The 21731-nt window shown below is 42.8% G+C and overlaps 2 protein-coding genes across 2 annotated transcripts; one reads left to right on the top strand and one right to left on the bottom strand.

Annotated features, from left to right (window-relative positions):
• Positions 1–373: 373 nt before the first annotated feature.
• LOC6546389 (WD repeat-containing protein 92) lies at positions 374–1946 on the top strand. Its single transcript, XM_001972843.3, has 2 exons — positions 374–785; positions 842–1946. Exons 1-2 carry the CDS (start codon positions 511–513, stop codon positions 1692–1694), a joined length of 1128 nt encoding a protein of 375 aa, XP_001972879.1. The 5' UTR covers positions 374–510; the 3' UTR covers positions 1695–1946.
• LOC6546388 (tetratricopeptide repeat protein 27) lies at positions 1740–4873 on the bottom strand. The gene is made up of 4 exons (XM_001972842.3): positions 4522–4873; positions 4092–4462; positions 3536–4038; positions 1740–3475 (listed from the first exon to the last, which is right to left on the bottom strand). Exons 1-4 carry the CDS (start codon positions 4583–4585, stop codon positions 2017–2019), a joined length of 2397 nt encoding a protein of 798 aa, XP_001972878.1. The 5' UTR covers positions 4586–4873; the 3' UTR covers positions 1740–2016.
• Between the last annotated feature and the right edge of the window lie 16858 nt (positions 4874–21731).

Raw genomic sequence — 21731 nt, 5'->3', positions numbered from 1 at the left:
TATTTCTACAAGCTTTCCCATATGCTTTCCCATCAATAATATGAAAATACCGCATTATGCTGTAATTTAGTATATTTAACGACTGGCGGAGTTCAGCATCTGAAGCCTGTGAATACACTGTTCCGCATTCGTTTTTGAAAGAAATGTTTTAAATTGAAAGAGCTACAAAAATTGGTATGCCGAAGCTAGCAAACAGTAGATGCATAAAAAGCTAAAGCCCACGGACAAATCTTTTCTGTAATGTTTTCACAGTTAATTTTTTTAACGTTATTATTTTAAAACGTGTGGCATTATTGTGGAAACGCCTTATTTTATCTGCATCTTCATTGGGTTTGGTATATTTCCGTCAGCTGCTTGGTATATTTGAGGCGCAACAAATACGGCAACACTAAGAAAGAGGAAGAGGTAGCCATGACAACAAAACAAGTTGTTTCTGATAAATCCTTAACTTTTCACCGGCCGCTTTGGGAATATTAGCATAAAGTTGAATCGGAAAAACAGATCGTCGGAATGGACAAGCCCCAGCTGATCGAGCACCTCCACGAGGCAGTCACCTACACGGTGTACGATACGAAGTGGGTGCCCCTTTCGGCCAAGTTTGTGGTTCTGGGCTCCAAGGCCAACGGGCACGGAATCATGGACATTTACGAACTGAACCAGGATAAGCTGGTGAAAGTGAAGTCAGTGGAGAAGAAGGTGGCCTTCAAGTGCGGTACCTTTGGAGCAGCTTCGCTAAGGAACCGCCACATGGCCATCGGAGATTTCGAGGGCAGGCTGCAAGTTCTGTAGGCTTAATCCCGCTTAAACCCTTCGAGACCTCTATGACATGTGTTCTTTGCAGGGATATGGAACAGCCAGATCTGCCAGTTTACAATGTAAAGGCTCACAGCGGCATCATCAACACCATCGACGCGATTGGCGGCACTCAAATCGACTGTGGTGCTCCGGAAATCGTTACTGGAAGCCGTGACGGCGCCGTTAAAGTCTGGGATATCCGCCAGGGGCAGGCTCCTGTGGTGGACATGTCGCCGCCGCCGCAAATGGGCGATGGCATCAACAACAGCAGTGGCCGCCGGGATTGCTGGGCCGTGGCCTTCGGAAATACATACAACGCTGAGGAGCGCCTCGTTGCCGCTGGCTATGATAACGGGGATCTAAAGATCTTCGATTTGCGCACCCTATCCGTACGCTGGGAGGCCACCATGAAGAATGGTATATGTGGCCTGGAGTTCGATCGCCGAGACATTCCCATGAACAAGCTGGCGGTAACCACTTTGGAGGGCGGCCTCCTTGTCTTCGATATGAGAACCCAACATCCGACCAAGGGATTCAGTTACGTGGAGGAACGCAACGCCGGACGAAGCGTGGGAACAAACGGCGTGATCAGCGGCCCAAAAGCCACCGTGTGGGCAGTTCGTCATCTACCCCAGAACCGAGATCTCTTTCTTACGGGTGGCGGCACTGGATCTATTCGCCTGTGGCAATACGAGTATCCCGACAGGAGGGTAATTGATGACTCCGATGGAAACAAGTTGGGAGTGGCTGGAGCACTTAACATGGTAAGTGCAGCCACTTTGAGCTCTCAGCCGGTTCACTGCTTCGACTGGCATCCGGACAAACTGGGCCTAGCCGTCTGTGGAGCTTTCGACCAAAGCGTGCGCGTGTTAATTACCACCAAATTGAACACTTATTAGAGGGTGGACATCAAACGAATCCCATAAAACAAATGCCTCATATTTGTGATACTGGATCACGGGTAATTCCTTAGGTGTATATTTTTTTGAATACAATTTCATTGCACTTATTGCGAATGTTTTAGCTTTAAATGTTTGCTAGACAACAGAATTAATCCTCAACGCTTAATAGTTTCCAAAATCAAAAAAACTGGATCATCTACATATTACAAATCAAAAACTATCTTACAAATACATCAGTAATAAACATAATGGCTTTTTTTATTTGCAAAGCAATTACAAAATAGTGTAGAACCCAATATAGGTCTATCGGAGTTTTGAATCAAGATCGAGACGCATTCATACGCTCCTGGACAATTTTTGTCAGATCCTCAATGCGCTTTTCTAGCTGCTCCACTTTTGCGGTCTGTTCTGCCGGTACATCCACATTAATGGCCCTCTTCAATGCATTCAGACAAGATGTGCCCGCCAATCTGGCAGAATTTAGTTGAGAAGTAATCATTACCTCACTTTCCTCCTGGATGTGCTCTTTGATGGCCGCCACCGATAGATCGCAGACCTCTAAACAAAGATCCAGTGCTTTTAGGGCGTGCTCCGACTTGGTTTCCCAGCCCAAATGTTTCGGTGTGTACGCACGATAAGATTTTACCAGTTTCTCGGCCTTTTTGAGCGGTGTTTGGGCCACCAAGGCTGCCAGTTCCCAAACAAGCGGCTCGTTACCATGTTGAATGCTCTGCTGTCCCAGCAGCTTTATGAGTCTCTTGATCAAAGCACCTGAGCCGGCGGGATCCTCCTTGGAAACTCCGTAAACAATGCGGGTGAGCACTTCCTGATCGAGGTAGTGCTGCTTTAGCTCCGCCATGCGCTGGTAAGCCCGCATGGCGTCGTCCCAGTGGGAAGTATCCACGGACACCAGCATGTAGTTCTCCCAAACCTTCCAGTTACTGTAGTTGCACTTTAAGGCCTCACCAAGAACGCGATGGGCCCGCTGTTTGTCACCCAATTTAATCAAAGCCTTGGCTAGATTGTTCCAGGACTCGAAGCCATTTGGTTCCAGGTGGGTGTAAGCCAAGTAATATTTAACAGCCGGCTCCCAGCGTTCCAGTTGAATTGCGCAGTAGCCACAGCGCAAAAGAATTGCTTCCTGCAAGTTGTTAATCTCCAGCGAAATCTCGAAGTGATCCATTGCCTGGGCATAATCTGCACTCCTGTAGAAGTGGTTGCCCCAATAGGCTTGGGCTTTTCCACTTGTTTTTTTGGAGTGCAACCAAGCCTGCTCATAGAACGAGGGATCATCGATAGCATCGCCAAGAAGGCAGTATAGCAATGCCGTGGGCTTCTTCTCCAGCTCCTGCCTGATGATCTCCGCTGCCTTGTGACGGAGTTCCAGACTCGTGTAGCACTCGATCACCTGCTGCCAGGCGTGTATGCGAAGACAGATGTCCAGAGCTGTCTTGGTCATGCCCAAGGATCGCAGCAAGTCCACAAGCTGCAGCTGTACTTGCCACTTGGGACTCAAGTGGGCAGCGAAACCATAGGAGAGTCGGGATCGAAGCGACAACTCCTCCTCGGAAGCGTCAAGCAGTTTGACACACTCCTCGCATTGTTTCCAACTGCGCTCGACTGTTCTTCTTTGATTCGATTCCTGAAGGCAGTTTAGAAGAAGGGCTGACTGACGTACTTGGAATGGTCCGTGTTCCTGGTAGAGCAGGGTTTGTGTATACGGCTCCAATTGCTCATCCGCCAGGCGATCCTTGGGCGTTGAGCGTTTCAATTGTTTTCTGTGTAAAGGGAAAACAATCGGTATACCAGGAAAATAATAGATTATTGTCCATACTCACACCTTGGCCAGCACCAGAGCTTGGAGCACACTGGGAAGCGTCATTACTTCGTTGTCCTTCAGCTCCACAAAGCGTATCCGCTCCAGTCGCGTGTCATCCTCCAGAAGAAGCAGTTTGGGCAACTTGGTCGCCTCATTTGTATGGACGGCTGCAGGCAGGGACTGCTGCTCGTTTAGATGCTCTACCTTAAGGCAGAGCTGTGGCAGAGCCTTCTGCTGGAACTTGGTGCGTACTCCTAGTAAGCCCTCAACTTTTAGCTCCACCTGGAGATGCTTGCATAGTTCATCCAGTATTTGGGAGGCTATTTCAGAGCGATGAAACTGCAGGTAGCCATTGGCCAACTCCAGTAGCAGCAGTGATTGCAGCTCCCTGCTCTCAAACTGGTTGAAGTGAGCCTGAAGATGTCCAGCTGCCGATTTAAACTGGTCGTATAGGGAGGCCGCCAAATCATCCAGAACATGTTGATGCAGACAGATCAGACGCAATCGCCACCATATCAAGACCTATATATATTGCTCATTATCAAACAAAAGTGAATCATACTGGAGAAACAAACCTTTGATTCTGGATGGTCTTCTAAGAGTCCCTGAAGAATTTCCTTGGCAATAAGTAATAGTTCTACAGATTTTACATTTGGATTCAGTTCCTCGCCGCTGGCCTTCAGTTTCTCCAGTGCGTCGAGTTTCTCCAGTTCTAGTTCACTATGGATGCGTTGGTACTCTTCAAGTTTGTCAAAGGGTCCAGTGAAATTATTTTGAATGAAAGCGAAGATCAGGAGCAGGAAATCCTTGAGCTGTGAAGTGGGATCACCTTTCAAATCTGGCTTGTCTTGCCCCTGCCAGCGTTGAAGGATCTCCCGGAGATCATCTATTGTCCACAGTCTTTGGCGGCTCCACAATTGACGCAGTGCCTCATCCGCTGGCAGATCTATGGGCAGTTTTTATGTCAGGTATTAGAGGCAAACCAATGTGCTCGTTATACTATACCTTCAACTACCACCGCATCGTTGAAGTTGCATATGTAGTGTTCACTGAATATGTCGGACACCATTATAACAAGAAATTGTGATGAAATTGTTGTCTTGTTTGGATAAACAATCCACGTGCTCCACGTGTTTAAAAATACCGGCTTGATTTAACGCAGAGTTCCAACTTTATAAGAGAAACTATACTTGGTTGGTACTTTAGCCGTTTTTCTTCAATGAATACAAGCTTAATTTAACTGTTTAACACTCATTTAAAGCGTGTTTCTAGAATGTTTTTAAGCCGTGCAGATTGTTTATTAGTGATGGGAGTTCCCGAATATTCCGCAAATAATCAGCTGCTACAAAATATCGTTGCTAGGGGCGGTAAATTCAAAGAAAAATACCTCGTTTCTATTGACAAGCTTTCCCTTTCACAATTCAAAAAGGTATATTAGATCATTCCTAAAAGTAAGCTTACATTATAAATATTGGGCTAATTTCAAGAAGGAAAGTTTGAACTTTTCAAGAGTACTGAGTTTCAGTATTAAAAATACCAAACAAACTGCAGAAATTCGTTAGCCAACACTTTGTGTGAGCGGTAATTTCAAACTTATCCGCCAAGCAGCTAATTAAATCCCAGACATTATTTTTAGCCGTACATTAGCTAAATTCGCCCTGCGACGATTAGTGCTGCACTCAATTTCACATAACCAGACGGACTTACATCATTGACCAAGTCGCGACGGCGCCAGTACGCAAGTTCATGTTTCATTTAAATTGCTTTTCAAAATAGCTGCCCGCCGCACTTGATTATTTACATAATTCACATGAAGCGGAATCGTGAAATGGCCAAGTTTATTTTTGAAGAATCTTTGTTATTATTGGGGGCGTGCAGGGGAATTACCGATGATAGAGCGCAGCTTTTTTTTGCAATTACCCAAACACACAGTGACTAATACATTGGCGGAGGCAGCTTCGAAAAGCTTTGTGGTATTTTATTTTTTACGTCTTAGCCGCCGCCGTAGCTTCTAAATTTAAATTTCACGGTCAAGGTCGTCCGATTGCCGTTGCTATCGGAGAACGCTCTGGTTGCCGAGGGGGTGGTGGTGCGGTTGGGGCACTGGCAACGAGCACAGCCCACCAAACGCAGTACAGTTGCTGGCGGAGGCACAAAAGAAATCGTATCTGGCAGATACTTTGTATATTCCGGCGAAACCCAATAGCACAAGATGCGATAATGGGTATCAGTGCCATTTAATTGCGATGTGTGGTTCTATCTGCGAACACTTATCGTCGGACGGAATCTGATTGAGTTCAAGGTTGCCATGGCCAAACAAATCTGGTGGTAAGATAAGGGTGGTATTTCCCGCTACCCACTAATTGGTCTTTAATGCGGCCTATTTAAATAGAATTTTTACATTTTGTTTCATACTATATTTCTGAGTTTCAAATGCTCAAGTAAAATTGATTGGTGGTTGAACTATGTAGAACTAAAAATGTAGTAAGCTAAATGTTGTAGCTGAAAATGTTTTAAGATGCGTCAATTAGTTCCTGATTTTATTTTTTAATATATATGTATAAAGATGTTAAAATGTTTTGCAAACCCTTTTTGGGCCCATTTTATTGAACTTTAAGAAGGCGCAAGTCCATTACATTGCCTCAAATAGTTACAACAAATTGTATTTAAATTATTTCCATTGATCTGCTTTTTAACTCTCAACAGGTCCAGCATCAGTGATGCCAATATTTTTCTGAATTTTCTGAATATTGTTCAAGAGGGATGCCAATGTGGCATTGCAAGTAATCACACTTCAGAACACATACACCACTACATACACTACTACATAAAATAAATATGTATGTATGTATGTATGTATGTAGTAGTGTATGTGTTACTTGCACAAAGTAGTAAAAATTGTCTTAAATAAAGCCTGAAGAATGCTTAACTTACTGTCGGAACACAGCGTTATTGCCGCTTTTAATATTTGCTGAGGGAAAATATTTTCTTGTAGCCCTATAATTCCCAACTAGTTCTAGCGAAGACGGTAAGGCATGTCTTCTAATTTAGAGTCACAAAATATTGCAAGTAACCTCTCTTACCGGTTGAGCAGTGAGTGTAGTGTATGTGTAGTGTAAGTATGTACGTACGTACGTATGTATGTATGTATTTACGTATGTATGTATTTACGTGTGTATGTATGTATGTATGTATGTATGTATGTATGTATGTATGTATGTATGTATGTATGTATGTATGTATGTATGTATGTATGTATGTATGTATGTATGTATGTATGTATGTATGTATGTATGTATGTATGTATGTATGTATGTATGTATGTATGTATGTATGTATGTATGTATGTATGTATGTATGTATGTATGTATGTATGTATGTATGTATGTATGTATGTATGTATGTATGTATGTATGTATGTATGTATGTATGTATGTATGTATGTATGTATGTATGTATGTATGTATGTATGTACGTATTCGTTACTTGCACAAAGTAGTAAAAATTGTCTTAAATAAAGCCTGAAGAATGTTTAACTTACTGTCGGAACACATAGCTATTGCTGCTTTTAATATTTGCTAAGGAAACATATTTTCTTGTAGCCCTATAATTCGCAACTAATTCTAGTGAAGACTGTAAGGCATGTCTTCTAATTTAGAGTCACAAAATATTTCAAGTAATCTCTCCTACCGGTCGAGCAGTGAGTGTATGTGTTCTTAACAGGGATGCCAATATTTCTCTAAAAAAAAGGACAGATTGAGAAAAAAAAAACTGAAAAAATAGGGTGAAAATTTAAAAAAAGGATGAAATACCTGGCCAGATTTTTTTTGTGATTATTTATTTTGTTAACTTTTAATTTTATATTTTAAATGTTTCGTCCACGACGCATTCGTCCTCAACGTTTGATTCATACGTTGCCATTGTGCCAATGCGTTTCAAATATGTTTCGGGCATTTTATAGGTGTTTCCTGGTTTCCTGGCGACACACTTCATCGGACTTAACAGGCAAAAAGGTAAGTTTATTTACTTAAGCACAGCACTTAGTATTTTGCACGTGCTTTATGAGCACGAATTTGATAAATTTTTTTGCCATATGCTGCACTTGCAGTATATTTTCCGGACAGATTTCCGGTTTAGGGCTGTTTGACATTTTTTCCGGATGAAGCAGTAAAAAACAGGAAAGATCTGTCCGGAAAAAGGCAAATTGGCATCACTGTCCAGCATTCAGTTAAAAACTTAAACCAATGAGCTTTTTAACGGCTTCTTTCCTTTCTTTCTTCTCTTAAATGAATTTGAGCTTCGAAATCCACCACACAGTTTAAAGAGATAAAGCTTTTTTCTCTGCAACACAAAGTACTCTTTGCTGTGCAGTATCTCTTTGAATTTGTGGTTTTCTGCTGAGCTGGGCTTAACTCGTCAGCCTGAATGTTTTTGCCATTTTGGCGCGATTATTCCGCTCTCTCCCCTTTCTTGCAGTGCACTCTCTTTCACGTCTGCGTTGCATGGCCAAGTGCACATCGCATTCAAATGCACTCGATTCGAGTCCGGTGAATTGCAGCCGGCACGCGGCTTCCAAGTGGACGTCATCATGACCCAAAACGGGCAGTTCGCTTTTATTTTGTTTTTATCTCCATGTCGAGTTTATAGGCGGCAAAGGTGCACGTCAGTCATGAATAATGCAGATACAAATGCACACAGATACGCACACAGGTAAAACAATACACATGCAAACACTCAAATGACTAAAGTCCAAATCACAACAATAGTGAATGATATCCTATTTCCATCATTGCAAATATTATTTTATATTTGTAAAAAAATTAATTACCCCTGAAATAACAGGAATAAAGTAATGCAATTTTGCTAAATTAAATCAAAACTCTGAAGAATAATAGAAAAGTGATATTTGACCATTGCAGAATGCAGTTGTATTTACAATCTAAGCTTCTTGGACAAAAACATGAGTTCGTAAATTATTTACTTAGGAATTGTTATTTAATGTGGAAGAACACTATTATTAAGTGCATGAATTTATTACCTTTTGATTAGGATTTTCCATAAGTCCCTAAGCTACATTTATTTTCAAAACAAAAGAACATTTCAAACCCGTCTAGAAATAAATAATGCTGTAGTTTTTTATTTGTTTAACTGGTCCACATAAATAAATTGAAGTTCTGAGCTCAAAACATTTGTTCGCTGTCTCCATCTCTATTTGTATTTATTTATATCTGTTTCGGTGGGTTTAATTGCATTTCGGTTAATTTATATTTTATTATTTTGTTAGCCTTTTGAATGTTTCTATTTGCCTGTTTTGCTTGCAGCCCAGCCATTCAAGGTCGTTCGGCTTTTGTTTCAATATATATTCGTATTTTCTTTTTTATTTTCAGAGCTGTATTTGTGTGCTTTGTTATGGCAAATAAATGCAAATAAATATAATTTGTTTAAGCGTTCATTTTTACTTGTTGCCCCGCGCCGCCTGAAATAATTTAATTGCTGTGACATAAAAGCCAGTCCCAGTTGCTCAAACACTTGGATACTCGATTTTGTGGCAGCTTTATTTTCTGATTTTCTCCCCCCTCGTTTCATTCATCCGCGAATCGATGTCAGTGGGTTTCCATGTCTCCGGCGCCGGCGCAACGTTTTCAGCCTCAAATCAGTTTTCACTTTCGCGCCGCAACTTTCTCGAAACTGTGTGCCCCACTCGCCGAGTGCCCCTCTGCCCCCTGTGCCCCTTGTGGCCACAGGCGGACTCAAAAGACTCAAAAGGCTGACTGCGAGGTCAATGGTCAATAGATGGTGCTAAATTTATTAAAGTTTATACTTTTTAAATACTCATAAAATTGGTTAAATGCGCAACGATGTAATTAGGTTTTGACGAGGAAAATATTTACTGCATTCCATCATTTTCCATTTTGTTGTAGCTTTCGCTAGATGTAAATAATTGCATTTTTAACCGCTGCACTTTGCAGTTTAGTTGGCATTTGTGTTGAAAGTGGCACGAGAGCGTTTGGCAAAAAGTTGCCAATTTAATTTATCATCTCTTTTCTTATTAGAAGTAATAAAAAGTAACAAGTTAAGTCTGCAAACGCGGTTTGGATTTCTTGCTGATGTTATTAATACATTTCCACTCAACTTCTATCGAGATTTCAAAAGTACCGGATATCTGATAGTCGATGAACTCGACTTTTCTTTGTGTACCTCGTAGGCGCAACGTACTTTTTCGTGTCCGCTGCAATTCATCGGAAAACCCATAACAAACTGCCATTCAAGATCTCAGCCAACTCAATCGACACCCACGCACATTTGGCCTTGAGTCATGCCTTGATTTGACCTTGCCCGCCTATTAGGAGGTATCATTTCTTGTTTGCCATTCGAGACGGTTAAACTGCTTGATAAATTTTCATTTTCGCTGTGCGCTGCCTGTGACTAAACTGCCACACAACGCATGCTAAAAAGTTCTACCGAAATTAATTATTTCGCACATAATTATTCATCGCGAGCAGCTCAGAGACGCGGTGACCTTGAGCAGCCTCCCCTCACCCCGCCCACTCGCACAGCGGCTACTCGTTTCTGGTTGCGATCAAATAACGACTGCCAAGCAAAAAGCAGCCTCAAAATTTGATCATACTTGGACATCCACTGGCCAGAACCACAATCGCTGAGCGGATGGCAACATTGTAGAGATTTGAGTGACAGTTGGGATCTTTGAAAATAGTTTTGTTCTCGGGATGGGAGCGTTGAAATAGAAACGCCATGGGCTTAATGCGCAATTGGCTAAAAGTGCTGACTGCAGCAGAATATTTAGGCATCATAGCAAACTGATGAGCGCAGCACAACAGGGGAAGTAATAGATAAGTCGTTTGTAAGTCAAAATTCGTCTGGAAGTGAAAATTCATATGAAAGTAGCCAGTAAAATGTATAATTTGCATATCCTGCGCGCTGTGCAACTAGATACAACTGATACAAATACATATTTTGTGCCAAGAATGTCACCAGCGGTTTGGAAAAATTCCAAATGGAATTCTTAGCAACAGCAATGCGAATTTGAACCATTTATTAGCTTGACAAATGAAATGTCGTATTTGATATATGTACCTATGAAGAGTTTTGTGTTTAAGGAAAGACACATATTAAGCTATTTTATTCACATGTCTGTTATACATAGTTGTATCTCAGCTGCGACCTACAATTTGGTCAGAACGGATTACGCATTTCAGCCCTGTGAATCCCATTGCAGTGCAAAGCTGGCAATTACCTAAGCACCATTTCCCATTAACTTTTTAATGGTGTTTTCGCTGTACTTGTATTTATTGTGAATTTCACACTTACAGCATGCAGCTCATTTCGTGTCTCCATATATACATACACCTACATATGTAGATATCCACCTGCTAGTAAAACTCTTTCCCCGCCGAAGCTTGTGTTCTTTTTTTGTATTTTGTTATTCTAAGGCAGAATGCTCAGGTCGACCTTGGGCAATTATTGCTTATTAATACGGTTGCCGGTTGCTATATGGTTTTTATGGCTTTTTGCCGGAATCGCTGCGTTCCTGTTTCTCGGCCACTTGTTCTATTTTCCATGTTCGATTTTACGCGGCGTCGAAAGTCGTTCATCATTAGAACTTTTGAATTCGAGACTTTTTATTGTATTAATCAATTTAAGGGGCACACGTGGCGTTGTTTGTGTGAGAGGTCTAATAAATGTCGAAATGAAAACACAACGTGCAATTTTATATACATACGTATATGCTCGATCTTAAATCGATTAATTGGAGCATTCAGTACCGGATAAGCGAAAAATCCTTGAAGCCACATAATCACGCTTTCATCGTAACGAACTTAATATGCAAATAAAATGAAATGAAATGGAACGAAAGCAAACATTTCAGGAAGGTCCCTGCCATACCGTATAGTTCAGCTTGAGATAACAAATTATAATAAAAATATTTTTAGTATCATACCCCATTCCTTAAATGAAACTAGTTCAAGTACAAATTAATAATGACCCACAATTATTTCCGAGAAATATGTTGTAGTGTTTTTTCTTATTTTTAGATTAGTCGATTCTGTATTCGCAGTATTCCTTAGAACATTTCCATAGACTAAAATTTAAGAACAATTGTAAATATCACTTGTAAAGCGAAAAGAAATAGCTTTCTTTAATGGGTATGAGTGCAATATGCAATTAGTTCAAAGGGTTACACGGCCGCGATTTGCATGGCATTCGAAGGCATAAATGAAATAAAATAAAATGGGTGCACAAAGGGTTGCTGCAGATGGTAAATATATTTGCTGTGCATTCCATATAATTAATGGAAATTGAAGTGCATAATAAGTGCGCTGAATCAGATGCAGGCTGCGTCGGATATACCGCTCTCGCTCTGCCGACGACAGGCCGTCTCTATCGCGCCGCTGTTTCCGTCTCTTTCTGGGCAATGTCCCTCCTGTTTTGCCCTGTGCATTTTGAGTTATTTGCGTCGCCGCTGGCGTTTTTGAGTTTAGCGGCCTGCCGCATTTTCAAGGACGCTTTGTTATTGTCTGGAGTAACTCGGTACCTTATAAAATCGCAAAAAATTATATACAAATAATAAAAAGCAAAAAAAAGCAAGTGCATTGAAATCAGAGCCAGACATTGGCACGGAATTTTTAATATCATTTTTCCAGCAAACGTACTCGAACTTTGCATCCAGCTGCGTTGTACATCTGTATGTTTATTTTCCAATTTTAATTTCACAAGCTGAATTACTTAGCGACGTTTGTTTTTGCCGCGTATGTATGTTATTTGCTTAGAATTTTATGGGCAAACTGATTTATTTGGCAAAGTATTAGCAAATAACAACAGGGTGAAGGTCAGCATGGAAAGTCCCCACATTTCTATTTATCTAATTAACAAAATTAAAATCAACAAATGCCACACTGAATAATAAGCGATAATTTAGCAAACAGCAACAGCAGCAGTCCGCAAACAGCAACTCGCATAAAAACCGCCTCGAAAACAGCTTTGAAAAGAAAGAAAGAAGCACATAGGGAACAAAGTGAAGCTCAAAATTCGGGTTTATGGCCAAGGTCAAGGACGCCCCATGACAATCAGAAAAATAAGCCACAGCCGCAGTGCAATGAATAAGCGAACTGAAATAAAATCATACTGATTGCGGGCCGAAGGCGAACGAAAGCCGAAAGAAAGCATCTTCTGCATTAAAGTATTCAAATATAGAAATATTTGTTAATTCTATTTATTTGCCACTTGATTCTTATCATAGGCAACCTGATAAGATATTGAAATACTGTGGGCTCCAGCCTATTGAATGGAATTATCATATTCAAAAGTTTCGAGTTCGTATCTTTCGATTCGGCAGATACAATATCGTAGGTGGCAGAACCTCCATTTAGTCACGACTCACGGGCATTGCTCATGCGCTTTGAGATGCGAACTTGACATTTTCCAGATCAGATGCCACAAGATCGCAGAATCCGCAGATTAGGCCGTGGCTCTTCTCCATTTAAGCCCGCGCCAGATAGAGACGGAGCTATGGTGTCAGAGCGAGAGGGTCGTTTCCAATCACGCCGACTCATAAAATAAAAGATCTGAATAATCAGCGCTGGGGGCTCGCTCGTGCTTTTAATTAATGAGCTGAACTTGGCTGGCGGTGACTAGTTTTTGTATCTGCTTCGAGCCCGGCTTTGTTTTATTTATTTTTCCAAAGTCGTTGCAAAGCGGAAGCCGAAAACGCTCGACCAGCAGCTGTCGCTTATCGTTAATCGCTATCGCATGTAGCTGCGATCTTTTAGTAGCTGATCAAAAGGCCAAAAGCCTTTTTGGCGCCAGGGGAAGTGGGCGCTGCTGGGGGCGGGGCGGGCGCTTATTCCACTCGGGGCTTAATTGAAAGTGCAGACAGCGCTGGCTAAAGAGCAGATTCTAAAATGAAGTCCAGCAGCCAGACCCAGTAAAAAGGCATTAAAATGTATACAAAAGAAAAAGCAAAAAGCGAACAAAAGCAAACCAAAAGCAAAGCCAGAGACAACAAAATCAAATACACTGCTCAAGGTCAGGTTATCACATTGCCAAGATCAAGGTTACGTTTTTTTTTTCCTTTTTTGTGAGACGGACGTTTGTCGATAGGTGTGTGCCTGTGTGTGTGTGCCTGCGAGTCTAATTGTGCGTCTGTGGGCGTGAGTATCTGTGTGCGCGGTGGTTGCCGTGCCAGACAGAACGTCGATAAATTTGCGAGCCTGCAAAACCAAAAAGCGTCTGAAGTAAAGTGGCTCAGACGCAAGTACTAATTATAATTGGCTGCTGCCTCTTGGGGTAAACACATCACTAATACCCTTTAAATTTGTCATATAAGGGACAGAGCCTCAATGGAATACTAACAATTCCAAGTTAAAATCTATACCTAACCACTCAAATGAGCTCAAATTTACTTAAATACTGCAATAATAACTACTAGTTTTCTTAAATAGATCAATTTTAGCATGGTAATTAATTCAGTAATCAATAGAAAAGCTTGTATTTCATATCATAGTTTAACTGGAAAGGAAACTACTAGTGAATAATATTTAATCTCTGAATAATTACAACGGTAATAGCTTTCTCAGGAAAATAATAAACAAGTACGTACATTTATGTATATGTTTGTGAGCTGAGCTGATTAAATTGTTGCTAAATATTTCGTCATATATAAAGAAAAACAAAATATTTACAGTTCAATAACACGGAAATAATGTACCAAAGGTTTCACCTTTAAACAAGGAATACAAATAAATAATATTTATTCACTCCAATGCTCAAAAATGTATTAATTAGTGTATTTTAGTTAGCTAATTGAGCCTCCTTATTTTTCTTTAAATACTAAAATTAAAATTTGTGCGAATCATTAACAAATACCTCATATTAAGAACAAAAACTTTTTTAAATTCAATACAAAGTTTGCAAATTAACGAATTATGGGGTTATCTGCCAGCGAATTTGGCAAATCGAATCAGCGGCACTAAATCACTTAGCGCTTTTAGGGGGCCAATAAATAATTTCGCTGATTTGGCTGTGATTAATTGGTGTGGAGTCGTTGAGGAAGTTGGCCACGATGGATGGGCTGTCCCCACCAGCTGAAACTAAGGCTGTCACTTGTCATTGGGGCCGAGTAAAACTGAAACTGACATCGAGATCGGAATCGGAATTGGAATTGGATTTCGAATCAGAATCGGAATTGGTATCGTAAATCGCGCTGATAAGCAAATAAGCGACTCGAGATCGGAAGTGGCCGTATAACGGTGTACGCTGCATATCCATATGAATGAATGGCCGGCCAGGCCAATCGAGAAGCGAATCATTGAGATATCTGAAGGAAAACTGGTTCCGATCAGATCGGATTGGATCCGATCGCACTGAATCCGGGGGGTCGGCCCTGATTCGCTTATGCGGGCGACTCTCAAAAGCTTCTGAGCTCGCTTTTCCCATCTCGGCCAGCTTTTTGAGCCGCTCAAGTTCAAGCGCCCAACCCAAATCCGTTCGACTAGCTGGCCAGAAAGTCCGATGCCAGATAGATGTACATAAAGGCCGAGGGACAGACCTAAGGTCAGTCGGAACGAAGCCGAAATTGCCGCGGCTGTTTAGCAACGCCCAGATCCAAATATTGACGCTCTAAATACCCGCAGAGCCCTCGCAGTGCGGAAAAACCTTCGACAACACCTTGACTTCAATTTTCGGTGCGCCGTTGTTTGCCGTTGGTTGTTGCTCTTGCTTGTTGGCAAAGTTGTTGCTGCAAGTAGCTTTGTTGCTGCAAGTATCTTTGCTGCTGCTGCTGCTGCTGCCGCCGTTGTTGTAGTTGTCGTGGCCCCACCAAACTTGACCCAATTCCACAGCGCTCTTCATTGTGCGGCTTAAGTGCCATAAATGTGTGACCCTGACCCAAGTCTGGATCGGTCCGCCAGACCGATCTGTATCTGAATCTGAGTCGGGAGAGGCTTCACATGGGTTTCATTTGCAGTTCTGGATGGTGATGAAAGACACAATCGGCTAGTTGCACCATTTATAGCCTCATAACATCGAAGTAAGAGAAACCTCGATCTTGAGATATGAAAAACATTATCTGCTTCTGCTGTCGTCGCGTTGTGAAAGAAAAACAAACGCGCCGGCTTGAGTAAATTTCCTGAAGATACGGTAATGGATATCGCCCGCCCTGAACAATGGATCAGATTCCAGCTCATTTCCTGTCCGATCCGCCGATTCCTGTCTCCTTGTGCCCCGACCAGGAATTGCTATCTCAGCTTGGGCTCCCCATCCAGAGGGATCCGATTCGATCGGCCGAGATCAACAAACCGATGGCGTTCATTACACCCAGCTGCCGTAAACAAGAGATGACAACTCCGACCGGCAGCCGAGGGCTAACGTGTTTATTATTATTATTTTATAATTGCCGCAAGTGGCCGATAAGGGGTCGATGAAATGGCAAAGTGTGCAAAAAATGTGCTGTAAACAGAAACCAGCGGGCTAGCCAATAGTAAACAAAGGGACCTCCAGCTCCCTGCGGAGTCAATGGACCAACCAGCGATGCATTAGCTTCTCGGCGGGCACAAAGAAAATAGAATCACTGGTAAGTCGTTTTCTGCTTATGGCAGCTGAAGAGGAACGGGTTCAATGGCTGCTTATAATTTCAGGTTGAGGCAACATCGGAAATCTGCATAAGCCCCAGAATTATGCGGCAGGAAGCAAGGGGAGCCCAGAACTCAGACTCCAGATTCCAGGTCCCATGTCTGTCCCTGTAATTGCCCGAATAATTCCCATCGCTGCGCTGCAAAGACGACGTGATGCGCATTCGAATCCGCACTCAACCCAAACGCAACATGCTCCACTGCTGAAGTGCCGAGTTGTTTTCATAACTCATCGCAAAGCCGCCGTAAATCACGCCCCAAAAAAAGAGGGACCCCCCGGAGGACCCCAAGTGCGGAGTTGCAAAGAGGAGGACTCGCCAAGATGAGATGCTATCACATCCTCAGCGATTCGTGCCAAGGCCAAGTGGCTTGGAAATCTCATCGCCCAGATTTCTGGCTGAAAAAGGTATGTACTTCTAACGATCAGTAGTTCCTGTCTTATATTTTGGTCTATATATCTAGATAAAAGGTAGCTTAAGGCCATGCCAACATAACCTTCTCTTCACTTTTTGGCCTAAGATTATTTTTGGGTGAATCCACAACAATGATGGTGTTACATGGTATAATACACAAATCTGACCACATGCAGCCTACGCATTTTGGGGCCGCCAAGGACAACTTGATTGAGTCGCCAACGTATTTCCGGCCGACTTTTGTCTTTTCTCTGCACTTATTAGCCGCTTCCTCTGCACCAGCCGCAAAATGGAAAAAAACTTAAAAAGAGCCACCGCAGACAAAAGAAAGATCTTGGAAAATCAGAGGAGAGCAGCTGGCAGACCATGAACTTTGCCGCTGACGTTGGCATTGCAATTCCCCATATTTCTTTCCCAGATTCCCTTTATTCTTTGTCGCGATGCACTTGAAAGTTGGCTTGCTACCCCGGAGTGGAATTTATTCTGCCTGAATCAGTGATTGCATGCATTATCAGGAATGTGAGCTAGTCGAGAGCTGGATATGCTCTGGACCTGGTTATATTACTAATAAAGTAGAAGGAGTCAGTATACTTATCATATTCAGGGAATGCACTGAAATGGAAAGAAATAAGTTTTCTTGGGCAAGCCATAGAATACCCCCAATCCATTAAAGTTAGCCGCAGAACTGGAGTTCCCGGGATGCTGGGATCCGCACCCTTGAACTGCCCATTGACCGCTTAATTAGGGCGAGTAAGTACTTTGTTCCGTCATGATTGCGAGGGGCAGCTTCCTCTGGAGATCTGGAGATATGGAGGTCCCTCGGCTCGCTTTATAGAGGACAATGCCCGAAACGATCGGCAACTCGATGGTATTTCCATCGGTCTATGACCTGACACGAGCGTCAACATTTTAATTGTGCTCTGCATATTATTTGATATTAAATGCATGCCCATTCGCATGTGAATGTACATATGCGGCACAAAGAACTCAGCCATATACTCGTATATGCATCGCAGTGATTCACCGAGCCTTTTCTTTGCCCCTGATTAAATGCAGCTCGGTGATTAAACTTCCACGTATGCGCAACTTGGCTCATTTCGCTTATTCATAAGAGGTCTACGAGGGTTCTTGAGAAGCTTTGCTGCTTAGAACAACCAAATGGGTTGAGTTTTCTAGGGGCTTGAATGAGTGACTCACGCCCTTATCTCCCATTCATGGGAGATGCAAATGTGCTTGGTTGCAAATGTGATTTTGCCTCAAAAGTTCTGCCTTTCTATATTCCGAAGAATTGCGCTTGGAAAGTCTATTAGCAAGCTATCGATTATATACATTGGGTACCTGTACAAAGGTTACGACAAATATATTCCACATACTCGATTACCCATTACAGTCCATCGATATTCAACTGATTTTCTTGCGCCCCATTCGCTAAGCAAATGAAAACCACCCATGAAAACCCCAGAGGCCCCCCAGCGTCTTCCCAAGTGGTGCCCCCAGAAGTGGCGCTTAACTAATTTGATTCATTCCTATTACGCAGTCAGCACTCGACTGCACTTGACCCTCGGCAATTTGCGTCAATGTCAACGCCCACCGCCCGCTCCGCCCAACCCCCCCTGGTCGTCGATGGGCGGCCTGGGTGGCAATTACCGTTGTGGAGCAACGATTGCGACGCTTGCCGGCTGCAGCAGTGACCTTGAACATCCAGAGCCAAACGAATGACCTTTCAATGCAGCGCACACTTGCCGTCCCTTTCTGGGGTTCTTACCCAACTGAACCTGTTACTAAAAATAAGCTCGTTGGAAAAGCTCACCGGCTGAAGGTCAAAAAACCCACCCGGCTACGTATGGCAGCCCTCCCCATTTTCATTCCGCTGAAAGGGGCACATGCAGCGGCCGCGTGCGCAGGTTCAAGTGCAAGGACTCCTGCCCTCCCCCCCTCAGCTGTGACCTTGCCGCGCACCTCGCTGCATTGACGTACCGGCCACGGTCACGGCCATGGCCACGGTCATCATCGCAGCGAGCTGGGCTGCCAGCTACAGCACACGAAGAGATGGAAAGATACTCGTGCGATGGTAAAGATACTTTACACTGTGGATTGGTGTGCCTGATTATCTACATAATGTTACTAAACTATTAATCGGTAATGTGCAAAGAGTAAAATGTATCAAGCTTATAAAACTGTCACAGTCGTGGGATCTTTACATTTAATATCATTTAAAGTAATATAATGTAAGATAATATAATATTATATAATATAATATAATTTAATAACTGAGAGCAGATGGCAAACAGTGTAACCAACTATTGTTCCTCTAAGCACGTATACAAACATATTTGTTTAATAAATGAAAATTTGCTTACATTGCATAAATAATTTAAAATATATGCAACAATATGATTTGATGAACATATAATATTGAAAAAGCATGTCGAATAGAACGCCATTTTTGAGGCATCTCTTAGGGAAGCAATTAAACAACAACTTTGATTTGGCGTGACAATTTCTGTAGTGGAAACACTGCCCATCCAACACCTCTTGAATCACCCCCAGCACCATTTTCTAATGGAATCTTAAGCCGGCCGGCCGCTTGGGAAAGCTTTCTCATGGTCACCGGTGGCCGGCCTGGACTATTTTTAAGCATTTTCCCTGCCCATTTTCCAGCTCCACTCACAGAGCAGCGGCTATCAACGTCTGTTGGCCAACTTGGCAATTTATTTGATTTTAATTGAAACCCAACGGACTGTTCTGGAAAGCCCTGTTGAACAAATGGCTTGGGTTGTGCCAGAGGAGTTGGGTGTGCAGGCATGTGGACGTGAAAAATGGCTTATGATTTTCAGAACGTGGCGTACGCTTAATTAATTATTTTAGGGTAAATGCTGTACATTGAATGGAAGAAGCCGGAAAACCAATGAAACTCGAGCTAAGTTTTATAGATACAAAAATAATTAGGATGATCCATAATTTAAGAAGATAAACCATTAAATAAAATGCTTAAGTGGAAACATGCTTCACAGCAATTGTATCATCGCAGCTAAACGAAATAAAATGATGTATATAGGGGTATCATTATAATAGTATTGAAGAACCTTTTCCCAACAAGCTCAACTGAAAGCGACGCTTACGCAATAAAGTCGAGAGCATTTTGATTTTCGCCCACAACCAGCCCTTCACCTTCGCCCCCAATTCCTGGCACTTATTTCCAAGAAGACAAGTTAATAAAACAAACTTTGACGACGACACGTGGCTTAATTGCATTAAAGGAATATAACTTTGTTGGCATTTTCCACACCAGATTCATCGGCCCTCCCCTCCCCTTCGGATGGTGATAAAAAGCAGCCAAGGCGTCGTCCTTTTGTTGACCTTTAACGATGCCGAAACCTGGGCTGGATGGGCAGAGGAGCGTCGAGCTGCTAAAGGAATCATTTAAAAATCAAATCAAAGTCACGCGCCGCAATGTAATCAGCGGCCAGGAGGTGTGCGAGCGAGAGGCGCGCAGCGATTGCGTGCGACAGAGATGGGCAGCAGCACAAGGTCAAATGTCGGGATGGCAGCAGGTGCGTAAGAAAGGTCCAGCTGCCTTCAGCAATAAGCATCTCCACGCGCCGCAAAGTATGCAAAGACATCGGGGCTTGAGGCATAGGTGCGCGTGTGTGAGTGTGTGAGTGGGTGAGTGGGTGGGTGGCATTGGCAATGTCACAGGCAAGGCGCGAAAGAGACAACAGCCTTTAACCTTGAACTTCACCGTTGCCAAGGCAGAGCTTTCTGACGTCTCCCTCTCGCTGTTCAAGCTTTTACGCTAACCTTGCGATGAAAAGTCCTTGAATGTAGCGTAATGTGAGTGGAAATTTTTTGCCCCGTATGGGCAGGGGGTTGAAGGCACCCCAATTGAGCTTTGGGAAAGAGAGCGTTCTCCCTTAAGGGGAGTGGCTTCTGGGGAAAGCTTCGCTTGGGTTGACTGTACCTCGCTGGCATTGGGTAGCTTTTGCCTTGGCATTGCACGCTTTTGAACTTTTACCTTACCAAGGCTCTCTTCTCAGAGGGGTTACTGCCTCTCTTTTGTACTCTGCGAAGGCCGAGCGGCAAGTTTGTTGTCATTTCCCGTGGGTGGGTGTGTGGCTGATGTGGGTGGTGTGGTGGGTGGCTGGAAAAGCTCCTGTTTCTGTTGCGCATTTCCAAAGTTCGTCATCTACCTCGGTCCCCTTCTCCCTGAAGTGGCACACGCAAATTCAATTTGCATTTCGAAATAAATGGTTAGGGGCAACTATTCTGCGAATGGAAACCTCGATGAACTATAGCCTACTAACCAGCGTTTTAACGTGGTTTTAATCTGGCTTTCACACCATTTTGTGCGCGGTTACGAAAGTTTGCCTGTATTGTCAAGCCATTTGTTAACCGATTTTTATCACTCCGCGATGGGCTGTTTTGTGAATGAACTTGGGGAAAAGCTGGAAAATTTGTTGGCCCAGTCAGCGACTGGAAGTTTAAGGGCGAACGTGGTGGCAAACCGGACCCCGGACAAGGAATACTTCCGGACTTGGCTATTTATAGTCCTGTAGCCCAACTCTCCTTTTCTCGGTATCTTTTCCCCAGCTCGTTTTATTTGCACTTGTCAACTTGTTTACTGCCCTGCTGGAAGTTTATAATTATTACGAAAGCCAAGCCACAAAGTCGTTGTCACGCGAATGAGAAGCTCAACCTTGACCACAAATAACCTTGGGTGGTTGGCCAAGTTTTTGGTGTTCTTGCCGCGGTGGAGGACCAACTGCCTCGAACTAGTTTCCTATAACCACTAGGGGTGAGAAATTCCTATGCTATTATCAGGCAGGTAAATGGTACATTTCTGGTACATTTTTGGGTAGGGCTATAGTAGAATTTTTCAGAACAATGTAATTCCTAAGTCGAATATTTGTTAAACAATTAGCTAGCTACTAGGTATGTAAATTATATTTTACATTCCTCCTAAGGTACTAATTGTAAGTAATTCAACAATGACTTATGATATGGCAGGTTAAATTTGTTGTCTACTAAGCCAAGAAGATTTATGTAATAAGATCAGCTCTCATTAGCAAGATGCTTCATTTTCTTACATTCAATGCCAAGGAGCATCTGCCCTTCTGTGCTGACTCTTCAGTTGGAAAACAGTGCGCCCAGGAAT

Source organism: Drosophila erecta, unplaced genomic scaffold (assembly GCF_003286155.1).
Source record: "Drosophila erecta strain 14021-0224.00,06,07 unplaced genomic scaffold, DereRS2 tig00000021-arrow-pilon, whole genome shotgun sequence".
Taxonomy (NCBI): Eukaryota; Metazoa; Arthropoda; class Insecta; order Diptera; family Drosophilidae; genus Drosophila; species Drosophila erecta.
This window is presented reverse-complemented; position numbering and strand designations above follow the sequence as displayed.